Raw genomic sequence first — 18579 nt, forward strand, 5'->3', positions numbered from 1 at the left:
ACATTCGTGACGAATTTCGAGTCAATCGGTCAAAAGACGACCGTAACCCTAACCCTAGCTCCATAACCCTAACCCTAACCCTAACCCTAATGCCAGCCTTAAGGCAGTCTCATGAAACATTGTCTCTTTTCACTAAAATATTCACCAAAAATACAAATTTCACCGGAATCCGATGGGGACTGCTGTGTCTCATTCAGCCAGTATAGGAGCACATTTGGGAGCGATTTGGAGTCAATCGGTCCAAAGACCTGGAAGCTATTGAAAAAATGGGCCACTTTTTTCTTTAAAATATTCACCAAAAATACAAATTTCACCGGAATCCGATGGGGACTGCTGTGTCTCGTTCAGCCAGTATAGGAGCACATTTGGGAGCGATTTCGAGTCAATCGGTCTAAAGACCTGGAAGCTATTGAAAAAATGGGCCACTTTTTTCTCTAAAATATTCACCAAAAATACAAATTTCAACGGAATCCGATGGGGACTGCTGTGTCTCATTCAGCGAGTAGAGGACCACATTCGTGACGAATTTCGAGTCAATCGGTCAAAAGACGACCGTAACCCTAACCCTAGCTCCATAACCCTAACCCTAACCCTAACCCTAACTCCAGCCTTAAGGCAGTCTCATGAAACATTGTCTCTTTTCACTAAAATATTCACCAAAAATACAAATTTCACCGGAATCCGATGGGGACTGCTGTGTCTCATTCAGCCAGTATAGGAGCACATTTGGGAGCGATTTGGAGTCAATCGGTCCAAAGACCTGGAAGCTATTGAAAAAATGGGCCACTTTTTTCTTTAAAATATTCACCAAAAATACAAATTTCACCGGAATCCGATGGGGACTGCTGTGTCTCGTTCAGCCAGTATAGGAGCACATTTGGGAGCGATTTCGAGTCAATCGGTCTAAAGACCTGGAAGCTATTGAAAAAATGGGCCACTTTTTTCTCTAAAATATTCACCAAAAATACAAATTTCAACGGAATCCGATGGGGACTGCTGTGTCTCGTTCAGCCAGTATAGGAGCACATTTGGGAGCGATTTCGAGTCAATCGGTCTAAAGACCTGGAAGCTATTGAAAAAATGGGCCACTTTTTTCTCTAAAATATTCACCAAAAATACAAATTTCAACGGAATCCGATGGGGACTGCTGTGTCTCATTCAGCGAGTAGAGGACCACATTCGTGACGAATTTCGAGTCAATCGGTCAAAAGACGACCGTAACCCTAACCCTAGCTCCATAACCCTAACCCTAACCCTAACCCTAACTCCAGCCTTAAGGCAGTCTCATGAAACATTGTCTCTTTTCACTAAAATATTCACCAAAAATACAAATTTCACCGGAATCCGATGGGGACTGCTGTGTCTCATTCAGCCAGTATAGGAGCACATTTGGGAGCGATTTGGAGTCAATCGGTCCAAAGACCTGGAAGCTATTGAAAAAATGGGCCACTTTTTTCTTTAAAATATTCACCAAAAATACAAATTTCACCGGAATCCGATGGGGACTGCTGTGTCTCGTTCAGCCAGTATAGGAGCACATTTGGGAGCGATTTCGAGTCAATCGGTCTAAAGACCTGGAAGCTATTGAAAAAATGGGCCACTTTTTTCTCTAAAATATTCACCAAAAATACAAATTTCAACGGAATCCGATGGGGACTGCTGTGTCTCATTCAGCGAGTAGAGGACCACATTCGTGACGAATTTCGAGTCAATCGGTCAAAAGACGACCGTAACCCTAACCCTAGCTCCATAACCCTAACCCTAACCCTAACCCTAACTCCAGCCTTAAGGCAGTCTCATGAAACATTGTCTCTTTTCACTAAAATATTCACCAAAAATACAAATTTCACCGGAATCCGATGGGGACTGCTGTGTCTCGTTCAGCCAGTATAGGAGCACATTTGGGAGCGATTTCGAGTCAATCGGTCCAAAGACCTGGAAGCTATTGAAAAAATGGGTCACTTTTTTCTTTAAAATATTCACCAAAAATACAAATTTCACCGGAATCCGATGGGGACTGCTGTGTCTCGTTCAGCCAGTATAGGAGCACATTTGGGAGCGATTTCGAGTCAATCGGTCTAAAGACCTGGAAGCTATTGAAAAAATGGGCCACTTTTTTCTCTAAAATATTCACCAAAAATACAAATTTCAACGGAATCCGATGGGGACTGCTGTGTCTCATTCAGCGAGTAGAGGACCACATTCGTGACGAATTTCGAGTCAATCGGTCAAAAGACGACCGTAACCCTAACCCTAGCTCCATAACCCTAACCCTAACCCTAACCCTAACTCCAGCCTTAAGGCAGTCTCATGAAACATTGTCTCTTTTCACTAAAATATTCACCAAAAATACAAATTTCACCGGAATCCGATGGGGACTGCTGTGTCTCATTCAGCCAGTATAGGAGCACATTTGGGAGCGATTTGGAGTCAATCGGTCCAAAGACCTGGAAGCTATTGAAAAAATGGGCCACTTTTTTCTTTAAAATATTCACCAAAAATACAAATTTCACCGGAATCCGATGGGGACTGCTGTGTCTCGTTCAGCCAGTATAGGAGCACATTTGGGAGCGATTTCGAGTCAATCGGTCTAAAGACCTGGAAGCTATTGAAAAAATGGGCCACTTTTTTCTCTAAAATATTCACCAAAAATACAAATTTCAACGGAATCCGATGGGGACTGCTGTGTCTCATTCAGCGAGTAGAGGACCACATTCGTGACGAATTTCGAGTCAATCGGTCAAAAGACGACCGTAACCCTAACCCTAGCTCCATAACCCTAACCCTAACCCTAACCCTAACTCCAGCCTTAAGGCAGTCTCATGAAACATTGTCTCTTTTCACTAAAATATTCACCAAAAATACAAATTTCACCGGAATCCGATGGGGACTGCTGTGTCTCGTTCAGCCAGTATAGGAGCACATTTGGGAGCGATTTCGAGTCAATCGGTCCAAAGACCTGGAAGCTATTGAAAAAATGGGTCACTTTTTTCTTTAAAATATTCACCAAAAATACAAATTTCACCGGAATCCGATGGGGACTGCTGTGTCTCGTTCAGCCAGTATAGGAGCACATTTGGGAGCGATTTCGAGTCAATCGGTCTAAAGACCTGGAAGCTATTGAAAAAATGGGCCACTTTTTTCTCTAAAATATTCACCAAAAATACAAATTTCAACGGAATCCGATGGGGACTGCTGTGTCTCATTCAGCGAGTAGAGGACCACATTCGTGACGAATTTCGAGTCAATCGGTCAAAAGACGACCGTAACCCTAACCCTAGCTCCATAACCCTAACCCTAACCCTAACCCTAACTCCAGCCTTAAGGCAGTCTCATGAAACATTGTCTCTTTTCACTAAAATATTCACCAAAAATACAAATTTCACCGGAATCCGATGGGGACTGCTGTGTCTCGTTCAGCCAGTATAGGAGCACATTTGGGAGCGATTTGGAGTCAATCGGTCCAAAGACCTGGAAGCTATTGAAAAAATGGGCCACTTTTTTCTTTAAAATATTCACCAAAAATACAAATTTCACCGGAATCCGACGGGGACTGCTGTGTCTCGTTCAGCCAGTATAGGAGCACATTTGGGAGCGATTTCGAGTCAATCGGTCTAAAGACCTGGAAGCTATTGAAAAAATGGGCCACTTTTTTCTCTAAAATATTCACCAAAAATACAAATTTCAACGGAATCCGATGGGGACTGCTGTGTCTCATTCAGCGAGTAGAGGACCACATTCGTGACGAATTTCGAGTCAATCGGTCAAAAGACGACCGTAACCCTAACCCTAGCTCCATAAGCCTAACCCTAACCCTAACCCTAATGCCAGCCTTAAGGCAGTCTCATGAAACATTGTCTCTTTTCACTAAAATATTCACCAAAAATACAAATTTCACCGGAATCCGATGGGGACTGCTGTGTCTCGTTCAGCCAGTATAGGAGCACATTTGGGAGCGATTTCGAGTCAATCGGTCCAAAGACCTGGAAGCTATTGAAAAAATGGGCCACTTTTTTCTTTAAAATATTCACCAAAAATACAAATTTCACCAGAATCCGATGGGGACTGCTGTGTCTCGTTCAGCCAGTATAGGAGCACATTTGGGAGCGATTTCGAGTCAATCGGTCTAAAGACCTGGAAGCTATTGAAAAAATGGGCCACTTTTTTCTCTAAAATATTCACCAAAAATACAAATTTCAACGGAATCCGATGGGGACTGCTGTGTCTCATTCAGCGAGTAGAGGACCACATTCGTGACGAATTTCGAGTCAATCGGTCAAAAGACGACCGTAACCCTAACCCTAGCTCCATAACCCTAACCCTAACCCTAACCCTAATGCCAGCCTTAAGGCAGTCTCATGAAACATTGTCTCTTTTCACTAAAATATTCACCAAAAATACAAATTTCACCGGAATCCGATGGGGACTGCTGTGTCTCGTTCAGCCAGTATAGGAGCACATTTGGGAGCGATTTCGAGTCAATCGGTCCAAAGACCTGGAAGCTATTGAAAAAATGGGCCACTTTTTTCTTTAAAATATTCACCAAAAATACAAATTTCACCGGAATCCGACGGGGACTGCTGTGTCTCGTTCAGCCAGTATAGGAGCACATTTGGGAGCGATTTCGAGTCAATCGGTCTAAAGACCTGGAAGCTATTGAAAAAATGGGCCACTTTTTTCTCTAAAATATTCACCAAAAATACAAATTTCAACGGAATCCGATGGGGACTGCTGTGTCTCATTCAGCGAGTAGAGGACCACATTCGTGACGAATTTCGAGTCAATCGGTCAAAAGACGACCGTAACCCTAACCCTAGCTCCATAACCCTAACCCTAACCCTAACCCTAATGCCAGCCTTAAGGCAGTCTCATGAAACATTGTCTCTTTTCACTAAAATATTCACCAAAAATACAAATTTCACCGGAATCCGATGGGGACTGCTGTGTCTCGTTCAGCCAGTATAGGAGCACATTTGGGAGCGATTTCGAGTCAATCGGTCCAAAGACCTGGAAGCTATTGAAAAAATGGGCCACTTTTTTCTTTAAAATATTCACCAAAAATACAAATTTCACCGGAATCCGATGGGGACTGCTGTGTCTCGTTCAGCCCGTATAGGAGCACATTTGGGAGCGATTTCGAGTCAATCGGTCCAAAGACCTGGAAGCTATTGAAAAAATGGGCCACTTTTTTCTTTAAAATATTCACCAAAAATACAAATTTCACCGGAATCCGATGGGGACTGCTGTGTCTCATTCAGCGAGTAGAGGACCACATTCGTGACGAATTTCGAGTCAATCGGTCAAAAGACGACCGTAACCCTAACCCTAGCTCCATAACCCTAACCCTAATGCCAGCCTTAAGGCAGTCTCATGAAACATTGTCTCTTTTCACTAAAATATTCACCAAAAATACAAATTTCACCGGAATCCGATGGGGACTGCTGTGTCTCGTTCAGCCAGTATAGGAGCACATTTGGGAGCGATTTCGAGTCAATCGGTCCAAAGACCTGGAAGCTATTGAAAAAATGGGCCACTTTTTTCTTTAAAATATTCACCAAAAATACAAATTTCACCGGAATCCGATGGGGACTGCTGTGTTTCGTTCAGCCAGTATAGGAGCACATTTGGGAGCGATTTCGAGTCAATCGGTCTAAAGACCTGGAAGCTATTGAAACAATGGGCCACTTTTTTCTCTAAAATATTCACCAAAAATACAAATTTCAACGGAATCCGATGGGGACTGCTGTGTCTCATTCAGCGAGTAGAGGACCACATTCGTGACGAATTTCGAGTCAATCGGTCAAAAGACGACCGTAACCCTAACCCTAGCTCCATAACCCTAACCCTAACCCTAACCCTAATGCCAGCCTTAAGGCAGTCTCATGAAACATTGTCTCTTTTCATTAAAATATTCACCAAAAATACAAATTTCACCGGAATCCGATGGGGACTGCTGTGTCTCGTTCAGCCAGTATAGGAGCACATTTGGGAGCGATTTCGAGTCAATCGGTCCAAAGACCTGGAAGCTATTGAAAAAATGGTCCACTTTTTTCTTTAAAATATTCACCAAAAATACAAATTTCACCGGAATCCGATGGGGACTGCTGTGTCTCGTTCAGCCCGTATAGGAGCACATTTGGGAGCGATTTCGAGTCAATCGGTCCAAAGACCTGGAAGCTATTGAAAAAATGGGCCACTTTTTTCTCTAAAATATTCACCAAAAATACAAATTTCACCAGAATCCGATGGGGACTGCTGTGTCTCATTCAGCGAGTAGAGGACCACATTCGTGACGAATTTCGAGTCAATCGGTCAAAAGACGACCGTAACCCTAACCCTAGCTCCATAACCCTAACCCTAATGCCAGCCTTAAGGCAGTCTCATGAAACATTGTCTCTTTTCACTAAAATATTCACCAAAAATACAAATTTCACCGGAATCCGATGGGGACTGCTGTGTCTCGTTCAGCCAGTATAGGAGCACATTTGGGAGCGATTTCGAGTCAATCGGTCCAAAGACCTGGAAGCTATTGAAAAAATGGGCCACTTTTTTCTTTAAAATATTCACCAAAAATACAAATTTCACCGGAATCCGATGGGGACTGCTGTGTCTCATTCAGCCAGTATAGGAGCACATTTGGGAGCGATTTCGAGTCAATCGGTCCAAAGACCTGGAAGCTATTGAAAAAATGGGCCACTTTTTTCTTTAAAATATTCACCAAAAATACAAATTCCACCGGAATCCAATAAAAACTGCTGTTTCTTCTTTCCGCCAGTACCGGCGACATTTTTGGTCAATTTTGAGTCAATTGGTCAAGCGGAACCCTAACCCTAGCCCCATAACCCTAACCCTAACCCTAACCCTAGCCCCATAACCCTAACCCTAACCCTAACCCTAACCCCAGCCTTAAGCCAGTCTCATGAAACATTGTCCCTTTTCACTAAAATATTCACCAAAAATACAAATTTCACCGGAATCCAATGGGAACTGCTGTGTCTCATTCAGCCAGTATAGGACCACATTTGGGAGCGATTTCGAGTCAATCGGTCTAAAGACCTGGAAGCTATTGAAAAAATGGGCCGAATTTTTCATGAAAAATGGCCACTGTTTTCTTTAAAATATTCACCAAAAATACAAATTTCACCGGAATCCAATGGTAACTGCTGTGTCTCGTTCAGCCAGTATAGGAGCACATTTGGGAGCGATTTCGAGTCAATCAGTCCAAAGACCTGGAAGCTATTGAAAAAATGGGCCGACGTTTTCATGAAAAATGGCGGCTTTTCTTCAAAATATTAACCAAAAATACAAATTTCACTAAAACCCAATAATAACTAGTGGGTTTTCTTTCAGCCACCCTAATCGTAACATGAAGATTTTAAAGAAAAGTCGACATTTTTCATGAAAACATTGGTGATTTTTTAAATAGTTTCCAGGTCGTTTGACCGGTTGAGTCGAAATCGATCACAAATGTCGTCCTATACTGGTAGAATGAGACACACCTGTTTTTATTGGATTTTTGTGAAATTTGTATTTTTCATGAACATTTTAAAGAAAAGTTAAAAATATTCATGAAAACATTGGCCGATTTTTTTCAATAGCTGTAACCATTCAACAACAACTACTTAAGAGAATGAATGTTGCCAATTTTTTCCAGGGTCTCTTGGATGTTCAGGTCAAATTTAAACCCGATCAAGTGCAAAACAAGCAATTGGTTAAGTTCAGAATACCCATAAAGCAAAGGGCCTCAGGTTGGACTTGAACTAGGGGCCGCTGCAGCGCGGACAAAACCTCTGTACGTGGGACACCCACTATACCAACTGAGCTAATGAGATTCCATTTTTTATGAATATTTTAGAGACTAATCTGTTATGCTGAGTCTTAGGTAGGAGAACCAAGAAGCGGAGGCGGAGGCAGGGAATGGGGTATAAGGTGCTTTATTAAGGAAGCAAGGACAGATGCAGGTGATGGAGGGTCCGGGGCCGAATCCCTGTCGCGGAGCTGAGCGCACGAGGGCGAGGGCTGAATCCTCCAGGGAACACAGAGCTGTGGAGCAGGCTGGAGAGGTGCAGAGAGCTGGGCGGCTGAGGCAGGAACACAGGTGGTCGGGATGCCGGTAGCAGCTGGACATGAGAAAAATACAAGTTAGTTTTGAATTCCACTGGAGAATAACACAATATACTAGTCGATCTAACAGTCTCGATCTAGCCGGAGCCATATACCACGTCGGGAGACGAAATCATCTGGCAGTGGGTAACGCCGAGAGCAGGGCTTATGAGCAGGCGCTGATTCTCCAACCTGCTGCAGGTGTGTGGGTCTCAGCTGCTCCGGTGGCAGGTGTAGTGCCGAGAAGAGACTGCTTGCCGAAAAACGACTGCCCCCGACGGGAACGCGCATCAGTTCAGAGGAAGTGGGCGTAGGTCTACTACGGGTCAGCTGGCAGACGCAGCACCGAGAGAAATGTTTTCTTTACTGTGCAGTCCTGTAGCCCAAGTGAAGAGGCTACAGAAAAAGAACGGCGCAGATAAAAAAAGTAACCTGATGTTTCCATAATGTAGGCTAGTTGTCAACAATTGATGGGGGTAGATGCTTTACCTTGCCACTTTTATTGTTGTTGTTGTTGTTATCGTTGTTGCAATGTGATTTTACACCGCTTTGATCTATAAATAAAGTCATAATTCAATATCCCTGTTTCAGTGATTTTATAACGAGGATTAGGAAATTAATGCAGAAAAGAATGCAGGAGTGTTTCCACGTCACATTGGATAGCAATCATATAACACATACTGAGAAATTAGTAAGTGCTATCAGAGGTGGGTAATAACGATTTACATTTACTTCATTACATTTACTTAAGTAACTTTTTGGATAACTTGTACTTTTAAGAGCATAATTATGAATACAATAATGCAGTATATATAGAACTGTAGGCTGACTGTAACGGATTGCATTTACATTCTGCATAACATTCTCTGTGTTTGCCAGGTGCATGTACAGTGAATTTGGTCAATATCACTGTGTCACTGTGCAGTCACTTCCTCTACTATTCATGCTGAAAAGACAGAGAATGTAACCCCTCCCAATCCAGAGTTACAGGGTGCAGTCACTTTTCGGCAGGCCCTGCCGAAAAGTGACTGCACTGGGTGTGCCAACTCTGGGTGTCTCCGGAGTGAATGTCTGTCCAATATGCAACCTAAAACTAACTTCACCTCGGTGAGTTCATGCTACAGCTGATGAAACATCCATCTAAATTGTCCATCATAATTACCTGGATAGACAAAACTCTCAGTAACGACTCAGATAACTTTTTATCACCTCATGTCTGTCTCCTCTACATGATCTTATTTTGACGGAAAATTCTCTCTACCTCATCCTTCAGCTCCCAATACTAATCTTCAGTACTCAACTTCATAGTTCTACCTTCCACAGATTGAAATTCTTTATCACAAAGAATTATTTTTCTTATTTGCAGACTGGGCCAACTCTTCTCTGTTGATCATATGGTGTTTTTTTTTATTTCAAGTCTCGAAAAAAAAAGGAATGCTGGACTATTTTAATATTACGTTTAAGTTGGCTAATATATCTTGTGATCAACCATAGGACTTACATGCTACAGAATTACACACATTCATTATTTTAGGGTTGTTTCATTGCCACTGAAACTCAGCCAGTGGAAGATCCTTCACTTTCAAAACATTGGAAGTGAGCGGAGGTATGTTTTATAATAGCCTGTTCTGATTGGCTACAAGAGCCGTCAATCTAAGATCGGCGATATGACACAGACATTTCATTGGTCAACCTGGCTCTAGCCTTGACTGGTGGGAGGTGGCTTATTAGGTGTGTGCGAATAAGTTTAACCGACGCAAATCCCATTGGCTGAAGACGTCGGGCTGATGATTTGATTGGTCCATTCATTCAAGGAAACTCGATAAGGGCGGAGTCGAACTGACTTGGCGGCCATATTGAATATTATCTGTTGACAGTTGTGTCTAAAGGAAGCTCAAAGATTTTGTTTTTAGCTAACTTATGCAAAGTGAAGGATTGTTGTGCTTATCGGTTCAATAAGGACGTATGTCCTCAACTTTTATTCGTTTTATTTAAACCAAGAGATGGACCAAGATGAACGGCAGAGGAAAATAGAGGCTGGGAAAGCTAAGGTTTGTTGCTAACATTTAACGCATGCTAATATTGAATGCTAGCAGTTTACGCTAGCCAACTCTTTTGTCATAGCGTATCGTTTGTCCACTGCTAACTACACCCACGTACCAAATTGTTGTATGTTTTGTTTGTCGTTGCCTGGATGCCATTTGTCTGTTAAAATGCGCGTACTTTAAAGTTTTTACATTTGCCGCGCATATGACGCGGGTTTATCATTAGCTGAGATTGCATCTAGCTAAAGATAACAATAACATTTATGTGGTAACTTTGGATAATCGGCTGGTGAATTAAACCGAGCCAGAACGATGTACTTCTTTGCAACGATGAAGGAAATTTATTTCTTTCTTGCAAGTTTCTTCGTGGTGCCATCAAGCTGTGCAGGTGCATACGATGTTTTCGTCGGACTTTCTTTGAACGCTTTTGCATAATCGTTCATGAAGTTATTGCTTAGTGTTGCATTTGGGGAAATATGCTTTGGCAACCTAATATAAAAGCACATTTTCAACAGGCATTAACGTTATATCTTTCACCAAGACATATAAACTACACTACATGAATTATGGCACAGTCTCAAACCAAAAAGAAAAGTAACTTATTCATAATCTAGTTGTTGTTGTATAATCTTTTCTATAACTTTACACTTTATAGCTTCCCACAGCTGTTTAGAAAGGTAGTATTAAGTTGTATCTAAGTGACACTTTCAAGACCTGATTAAGATATTTATGTTTTTTTTTCTACTATGAGAAAATTGGTACTGTGGTGTTGCCAATATAGAAAGCAAGCATCTGTTCCTACTTCAGTGGGAGGCCATATTATAAATGGGCCAATAATCAAGAACGGCCATTCCTGTATTGAAAACCAGGCCGCTTTGTGTGAAAACTACATTTAAAACTAGGTCAGAGTTGTGGAGTAGCTGATTTTATTTCATTTCATCAACGTTGTAGTCTACCTTCAGGTCATAGTAGAGCTCATTCTAAAGAAATGGTGGGTACATTAGTATGATGTCGATACTTAAGGAATAACTCAACTGAACCACTGGTATTCCTAACAGAAATCCTCCAACATGCAACAAAACCAGTCGGTAAGTATAGAAACTGGTGGTGACTTTACCATGTCATAGCACTGTGGGCTGGTGGACATTATTTCTTTGTGATTTCTGTCTTTTTCCCTTTTGTTTGGTTTCCCTTGGGTGGCTGAACAGGGATTTCTTCTAATCATCTGCACTACTACGATTGCTGTCAGTTTTTGCAATTAAAGCCCACTGTGGTTGAAAGAATGACTCTCAATTCAAATGATCAAGGCAGTGAACGGGAAAGAAATCTGTTTTGCTTCATTCATTTCGATTTCTAATGTAGCCATGCATTGTGCATAGACTGTCATGCTGGTTGCAGGCCATCAGGTGGTGCAGTAAGCCCATGAGAATTGGAGAGGTTGAATATGTTGGACTTGCATTTCACATGAATAGTGTTGCCATGGTAATGCAGTGCTGTCAGTTGTCTTTACTGTATCTGGCGCATCAAAAAGCGCTGATATTTTTTGACCACACTGAAAGCATGGCTTATATATACACAAATTCCCAGAGACAAATGCAAAGGCGCTGAAATCAAATCCAATGAGTCGTCTTTGTGTTAACTTTGCTGAGAGCACAACAGCAGCAGCATGCAGCAGTCCAGTAACATCCGATGTGGCCACAGTAAGCTCCAGCCAGTCGGTTAGTCAGACTCTTAGTAGTGCAGAAATGCCTTGGGCAAAACACAGCTCATCTGGCTAATGTGTCTTTCACATGTGATTTGTGCTGTAGCAATCAGACGCGGTAAACAGGGTGATGGAATGATACAACGGGTGGAGTTTTAAGTGATTAGTGTGAAAGCAGATGAAAATGAGGTGAGGTTGAAGTGCTGTGGAGTTGAGGGTAATGATTGTGTTAAGCAAATCTTTAGCCTGGTGTTGGGACCTAAACGACGAGGCTGATGTGGTTGCAGTTGCATTGCATGGTGCTAAATGAGAGAACAAAGCAAATCTACATTTGGTTTTATGAGCAAGCATGTAACATGTCATCAGAATAAGCACTGGCGCACACGCACACACAGTGTTGTCAAGTGCATGTATGCGAGTCATCATACAAAGCAACAAGTAGCTCTCCCGGGGCCATATAATCTCAAATTGAATTGAGCATGCACGCTCTGATGCTGTTCGCCACACACACAGCTCTGTCTCCTCCTCTCCATGTGAATGCATCTCACAGTCTCCACCCTCCTTCCTTAGTCTAGACACATGCGATCCTCTATCCAGAGTTTATGGATCTCTCTGCACTGTGCGTTGGCTGTGGTAGTGAGTTTTAGAATGAAAGGTTTGGCACAGACGGTGTCCTGTTGCCTTCAGAACGCAAGATCTACATCTACTGGACAGTAGAGCAACAACCCTGATAAAGAAGAATTGAAAGGTCTGACCACCAGCAAGAAAGGAAGTCGATGATGGACTGTCAGTTATTGATGGAGGGCTTGATGAGGGTCCCTGTCACAATGTGAACTGCTGTAATCTGATTTAAGCTGCTTAAAGAAGAGAGGCTGGCTGAGAGAGAGAGAGAGAGGCAGCGATAAAAAGAGGAGTGTTGCAAAGAGAAATGTCCTGAGATGGATTTTGTACCAAATCGGTCCCTTTGGAATTCAAGCTAAATATTGTGGCTTAATAGGGGATGATGTTTTTTCACTGTGAATGAACTTTTCAGGGTCAAATTCTTGACTTTTTTGTTATTTCATGATTTCAAAGAGGACTTTGTGATGCTTCAAAAAGCTCCAGTCAGCCAGTTTACCTGTCTCGACTTTCCTACATGCTGAAAAATCTCAGTGACTGAGATGGATTTGTACTTTTCTTTTAACCTTGTGCTGATTCTGGTCTGCTGGTGTCACTAAAATTTGCACTTCTCATGGGTTGATATAGCTCTCCGGAGATTTGAGAATATTTAGCAACATCACCTCATTTCGAACTTGGATACCTCATCAGGCTATTTTGGGTGTGAGTTTGGGATTTCTTCTTGCTTCATTGGACACTGTCTTTTTTGTTGCACAACTCTGACTCATCAAAATAAGGGTTGCCAATCTTTTTTCTTTTCTACAGTGTGGACTGTCAACAACTTGCACACCCAGGCATTTATACTTTGCACATGATTTCCGAATGATGTTTTGATTACTTCTTTTTTTAACTGAGGAGATAAATCTGGACTCTAGCGCTCTCTCACCCTTGACCCCTGAGCTTCACCATGCTGATAGTGTGGTGGTGCTCAGTGGTCCTGACCTATGTGTCCATCTACCTCTCACTGTCCTTCCTGCGCAGCTTGCTAGTTTCCGACAGAAGCGGGCGAAAGGCGACGGTGCGGGGGCGGCGAAAAAGACGCAGAAGAGGAAGGGCCAGGCTGTCTCGCAGAATGACAGCGCAACGCAAGACCGCCGCGTAGAACCAGCACTTTCTACGACCAATGACACAGAGCTGAACAACAAGACCAACCATGAGGTATCACACAAGCTGAGATGATCATTGATGCATCAGTAATAGAGTTACAGAGGAGACAGAGGAAATCTGATTTGTGTGGAAATAAGACTTCTGTTTTAATTAAAACAGCTGGTCCTTTTCATCACACAAATTGCTTTATTGCATGACATCACTCAGGGCTTTTCACGGGTCACACTACCTGACTTCCAGTATTTGTCAATTTTGTTTGGTCACTGTATGGTTTAACGAGTGGTCTGTGCCCCCTGCTCAGTAAACATACATTAGAGAAATGGGTCACTAACCATCACGTTGCCTGTAGGGCATGTTGTCATAGCAACCTGGCCAGGATTAACTGTGGCACTATTTACTCCCTTTTTTTTCCTTCTTTTTTTTTCCAAAGGAAAAGTTTCACCCACAACATGAATATTTGTAATGCATGAATTGCATTTTCTTTACATTGTTATCAGGCAAAGTGGGAAAAAAATAACTTATTTCCAAAACGATTTAATCCTTTAGGAACCCCAGAAGCCTGAGAAATCAGAGGCTCAGCAGAACCAACGTCAGAAGGATCAGCACCCCTCTCTGGAGCAAAGCCCGTCCCCTGTGGAAGATTTTAGAGAACAGGAGCTGGTTGCACTCACTGGAAAAGAGCAGCTCAAGGTATACACAGTCAGTGATTACACATGTATAAACAGAGGATATCAAATTCCTGCTTTTTTAGGGTATTGTATCATTTATGGTAGAGTATGTTGAAGCATGTGACTAAAACAAGTTTTTTGTGTTGCTTAATTTAGTCATTTTAAGCCTTCTTAGTTGTTCCTTTTGGCATTATCTGGCTGTCGCTGTTAAAGACTCGACAGGGCTTATATATGATGGGTTTAATGTCATGAATGCATACTTGGCGTTATAATCCGAGGCTCTAAATTCACACAGTGAAAACTGGTCTCTGAGGATTTCTGTTGTCAGGCCACGTTGCAGCATATTTATTTAGATTTGTTTGGTCAGATGGATTAATTTGTCTTCATGCTTTGTTTACCCATATGGCAATGGGAGTCTTGTTATGGTGTGTAAATTTATGTGTCTGCTCTGTCATCACCAACCCAAGGCGAATGTAACGCTGTCTGCTGTGTTTTCAGATCAGTGCAGTGAAGCAGAAAAGCATAGTTCGTCTATATTATGTATTGAACATGGTATCTCAAAATGTGGAAATACTGTAAAATGTCTAAAATTAGATTGAATTCAAGGCCTCAAATTTGCTTGACTATAGTGTCAGACTAAAAATATTATTGGTTTTCTTTTGATACAGTGCTTTCCTTTTCTTTGTGGTTTTTTTTTTTTTGACAATTATCCCTTAAATGTGGCAAAGATATTTAACGCAGGCAGGATATTTTACAGTTAACAATACAATTTATTGTCTAAAATGACAGCAACAAACTTCCAATGGAATTTAATTATTATAAAATTAACCCAAGCATCTTTTTCTCCATTAAAACCCCTTGAATTTATTTTTTTATCGGCACATAGCAGACAACATACAAGCTGAAACCAGTACATCTGTGATAGCGCTATATCGGCCAACCGTTATACTGTCAAGCTCTAGTTTTAGGGCAGGATAAGATGAGGCGTACTCAGTTGGTTGCAGTCTGCAACCATTCCACTAGATGCCACTAAATCCTTTACTTTGGACATAAATCTTTGGATTGCTTAAGGTAGAAATACATGCTACAGTATGCTCTCAAAATGTATTGCACATCACCTTAGGAAAGTGTGTGTATGTATGATTGTGTTTGTTTATGTGGTAATTAAATTGACCCATACTTTTATTACATTTACAGCAGTTGCAGGAGGCTGTGGAGAAGCGTAATGAGATCATCGCAAAGCTCAGCTCCAACCTGCAGGAGGCTCTGGCCAGCAGGGACCAGGTACAGCTGGAGGCACAGTCACTTGCCGGACAGATTCAGGCGCTGCAGAGACAGCTACAGCAGGTAAGTGCCAATCAAAGCTAAATCTGTGGCAGCACAGGAATATTTCTGCCCAAAAATGTGCACTTAACTCTTCATATGCACAGCAATTGAACTTACATATTTTCTGAATTGTCTTCCTCACAGACCGGTGTAGAGTTTCTGCGCATCAAAAGTCAGTCAGGGGCTGAAGCCCTCGACACTCATCAGCAAAAGCATCAGCATGGCGATTCGTTCCAAAATGCGGACAACCGTGGTAAGGAGGCACCATCAGGGGAAACAGGGAATGCAGGATCTGGCTCAGAGTCAAGCATTGACATTGAGACAGACAACATTCTGCACAAACTGAGGGCTGAGCTGGAAGAAGAAAGGCAGAAAAGCCAACGCATATGTGCTGAACTAGCGGAGGAGATGGAGAAACACCAACATGTGCTTTCTTTACTGGAGAATGAAAAGAAGAGCATGGAGGAGGAGCGAAAGGGAAGGGAGGCACAGATGCAAGACCTCCAGACCCAGTTAAGCTTAGTCCAAAGTCAGTGCCTTGAGATGCAGCAGTACAAAGCAGAGAAGGAGAAGCTGAACAGAGATGTGGTGGAGCTGAGGAAGAGGCTTCAAGAGGGAGAAGATGCAGGGAGGAGATTTAGTGAGGAGGTGGCCAGCTCTGCCCTTCGTCTCCAGAGCCTTGAGGAAGAGAGACGGAGGCAGGAGGAGGAGATTCAGAGTCTCAAAGAAGAGCACAGGGATGAGGTGGAGAGAGTCAGGCAGCTATTGGAGGAGAAGGAGAAACAACTGAAGTTCAGAGAGGAAGAGGTGATTGGACTCAAGGCCTCTAAGAATCGGCAAAACCAAGCAAAGGCCGGTCTTAGTTGTGATGAAAGGAGTATGGATGAGGCCAGTCAGGAAAATGGACCTGATCAGGACAGCATGAATGTATCAACATCTGGAGATATTCTGATGGAGCGCTACTTATCTTCAGCTCCTCTTGCACACTCACAATCTTCAGTGGTCAATGAAAGCTTGGAACACTGCAGTCAACTGGACATCTCTGCAGACTACAGGTTAGAGAAGTATTATTTCTGCTATTTGTGTGCGTATTTATGCTTTATTGGCTAGATAAATCCCCTAAATTATCTCTCTGCCTCTCTTCACAGTTTTGAGCTGAACAGTGAGGTGTTGGGAGACGAGCCTCTGTTATCGATTTCAAACCGTTTCCATGAAGAAACCGACAACCTCCACAACAGCTCCAGCCCACGCTGCTCCCCTGGCATCCCTGTGGCTGATAATTCCAACCCTCAATCTCTAACTCAGTGGCTTCAAAACTCCACTTCCGGTGAGCTAGAAATGAGTAAACTGTCGGAGGAGCCGTTTGAAGAGGCAGACCTTGAAAAGGAGCTACTGAATCAGCAGTGTGGTGAGCTCCGTGAGGAGCTGGCTGCCAAGGACAGGGACTTGAATGTGCTAAGGGAGGAAGTTATCAAGAGTGCTGAAGAGCTGGAGGAGGCCAGGAACAGGTAACGTAATGAAGTTAATTCGAACATGTGGTTCATTTTTCCCTGATACATTTCTTTGCGTAACTTTTTCAGCTTATGATATGTTTTGATTCCTATTATAAATGTATTATCAGGGCTTCAAGGTGTGACTGATTTGGTCATACATGCGCCCAAAAATCTGTCAAGTGTAATAAATGTTTTTCTTTGGTCAAGTGCCTGAAATTTAGCAAGACAAATCTGAAAAATAAAATGTAGCTTATGAAAGTATTTTTGAGGTTATTTAAATTTCTCAGAGTCTACAGTTAGCTGCACCTTCAACTGAATATATCTTATCTACAAATGTTTGTTCATTAAAAATGGACATAGATTTATTGTCTGCAAAAGTAAGTATTTTAACGGCTTGCTCAAAGCTATTAATTCTTAAACAATCTCTGTATGTTTAGATGGGCCCAAGTAACAGAAGAACTCAGGCAAGCTCTGTGGGAACTTGAAGAGGAGAAGGAGAAGAGGAGCCATGTTGAGGAGGAGATGAACTTGAAAGCCCATGAACAAGATAACCTGAAGAACAAACTCAGTGCCTTAATGGAAGAAAATGCAGTAATGTTGATGGGAAAGGAAGCTACTGAAACCCACCTGCTGGTCTCTGCTACCTCTCAATCAGAGGAGGGAGATAAACTGGTAGGGGAGCTAAAAGATGAGCAGGAGAAGGAGGCTGCAGTCCTGGCTCATCAAAAACAGCTGGAGCTACTGAAGTCGTCTCTGCAGGAGATATCAAAATCTGCCAACCAGGGCGCAAAGCTCCTAGTCGACAAACATCTGCAAATACTGCAGGTATACCCATATTATAAGTTGGTTTGTGTTAGCTTAATGTATGTAAACATGTTAGTCTCTGCATGGATGTTTTTTTTACCCAATTTGATTTAGACATCATAAATCAGCAGTAATATGTTTGTTCTTAAAGGCTTCAGACAGAGGAGGAAATAAATTGATAAGAAAAAATACAAAAAGTTAAAGAATTTCCTTTTCTTCCTTTTTCAAGGCTCACTCTAAACTTCTGTCGTCTATGCAAAAGGAGACACAAACAACACATCAAACCACGGAAGCCCTACTCAGTCAAAGGACTATGGAGCTGGAGGAAACATTAAAGGAGCTTGAATGTGTTAAAACAGAAATGAGAAGATTGTGTGACGCACTGGAAAAGAGCAAGGATAGTCTGGACATTGCTGAAAAAGAGAAGATTGAACTGGAAACTCAGGTCGTCTGTTTGAGACAAAACCTGGCCAATTTGGAGGAGGCCCAAGCCCAGGCAGTGCAGGAGAGGGAGGAGCACATGAGAAAAGAAGAGGAGATGGATGAACGCATTAAACAAATGGAACAAGTCTTAGAGGAGGAACTGGATCAGTTTGAGAACCTGCTTAAAGCCAAAGATATAGAGGTGAGATATGTAATGTAATAATGGTTTATTTACTTAATTTCTACCTGCA

General features: G+C 42.3%; 1 protein-coding gene across 2 annotated transcripts in view; it reads left to right on the forward strand.

The window, feature by feature from the left end:
* Positions 1-10004: 10004 nt before the first annotated feature.
* Positions 10005-18579, forward strand: part of pcnt (pericentrin) — a 37301-nt gene continuing 28726 nt past the window's right edge. For both annotated transcript variants that reach the window (XM_073482938.1, XM_073482939.1), the window contains exons 1-9: positions 10005-10154; positions 11207-11236; positions 13489-13665; positions 14161-14304; positions 15480-15629; positions 15753-16663; positions 16757-17116; positions 17539-17926; positions 18135-18530. In XM_073482938.1, coding sequence (XP_073339039.1) covers positions 10107-10154; positions 11207-11236; positions 13489-13665; positions 14161-14304; positions 15480-15629; positions 15753-16663; positions 16757-17116; positions 17539-17926; positions 18135-18530 — 2604 coding nt within the window. In that variant the 5' untranslated portion in view covers positions 10005-10106. The remainder of the gene's footprint in view (positions 10155-11206; positions 11237-13488; positions 13666-14160; positions 14305-15479; positions 15630-15752; positions 16664-16756; positions 17117-17538; positions 17927-18134; positions 18531-18579) is intronic.

Source organism: Pagrus major, chromosome 16, assembly GCF_040436345.1.
Source record: "Pagrus major chromosome 16, Pma_NU_1.0".
Classification (NCBI taxonomy): Eukaryota; Metazoa; Chordata; class Actinopteri; order Spariformes; family Sparidae; genus Pagrus; species Pagrus major.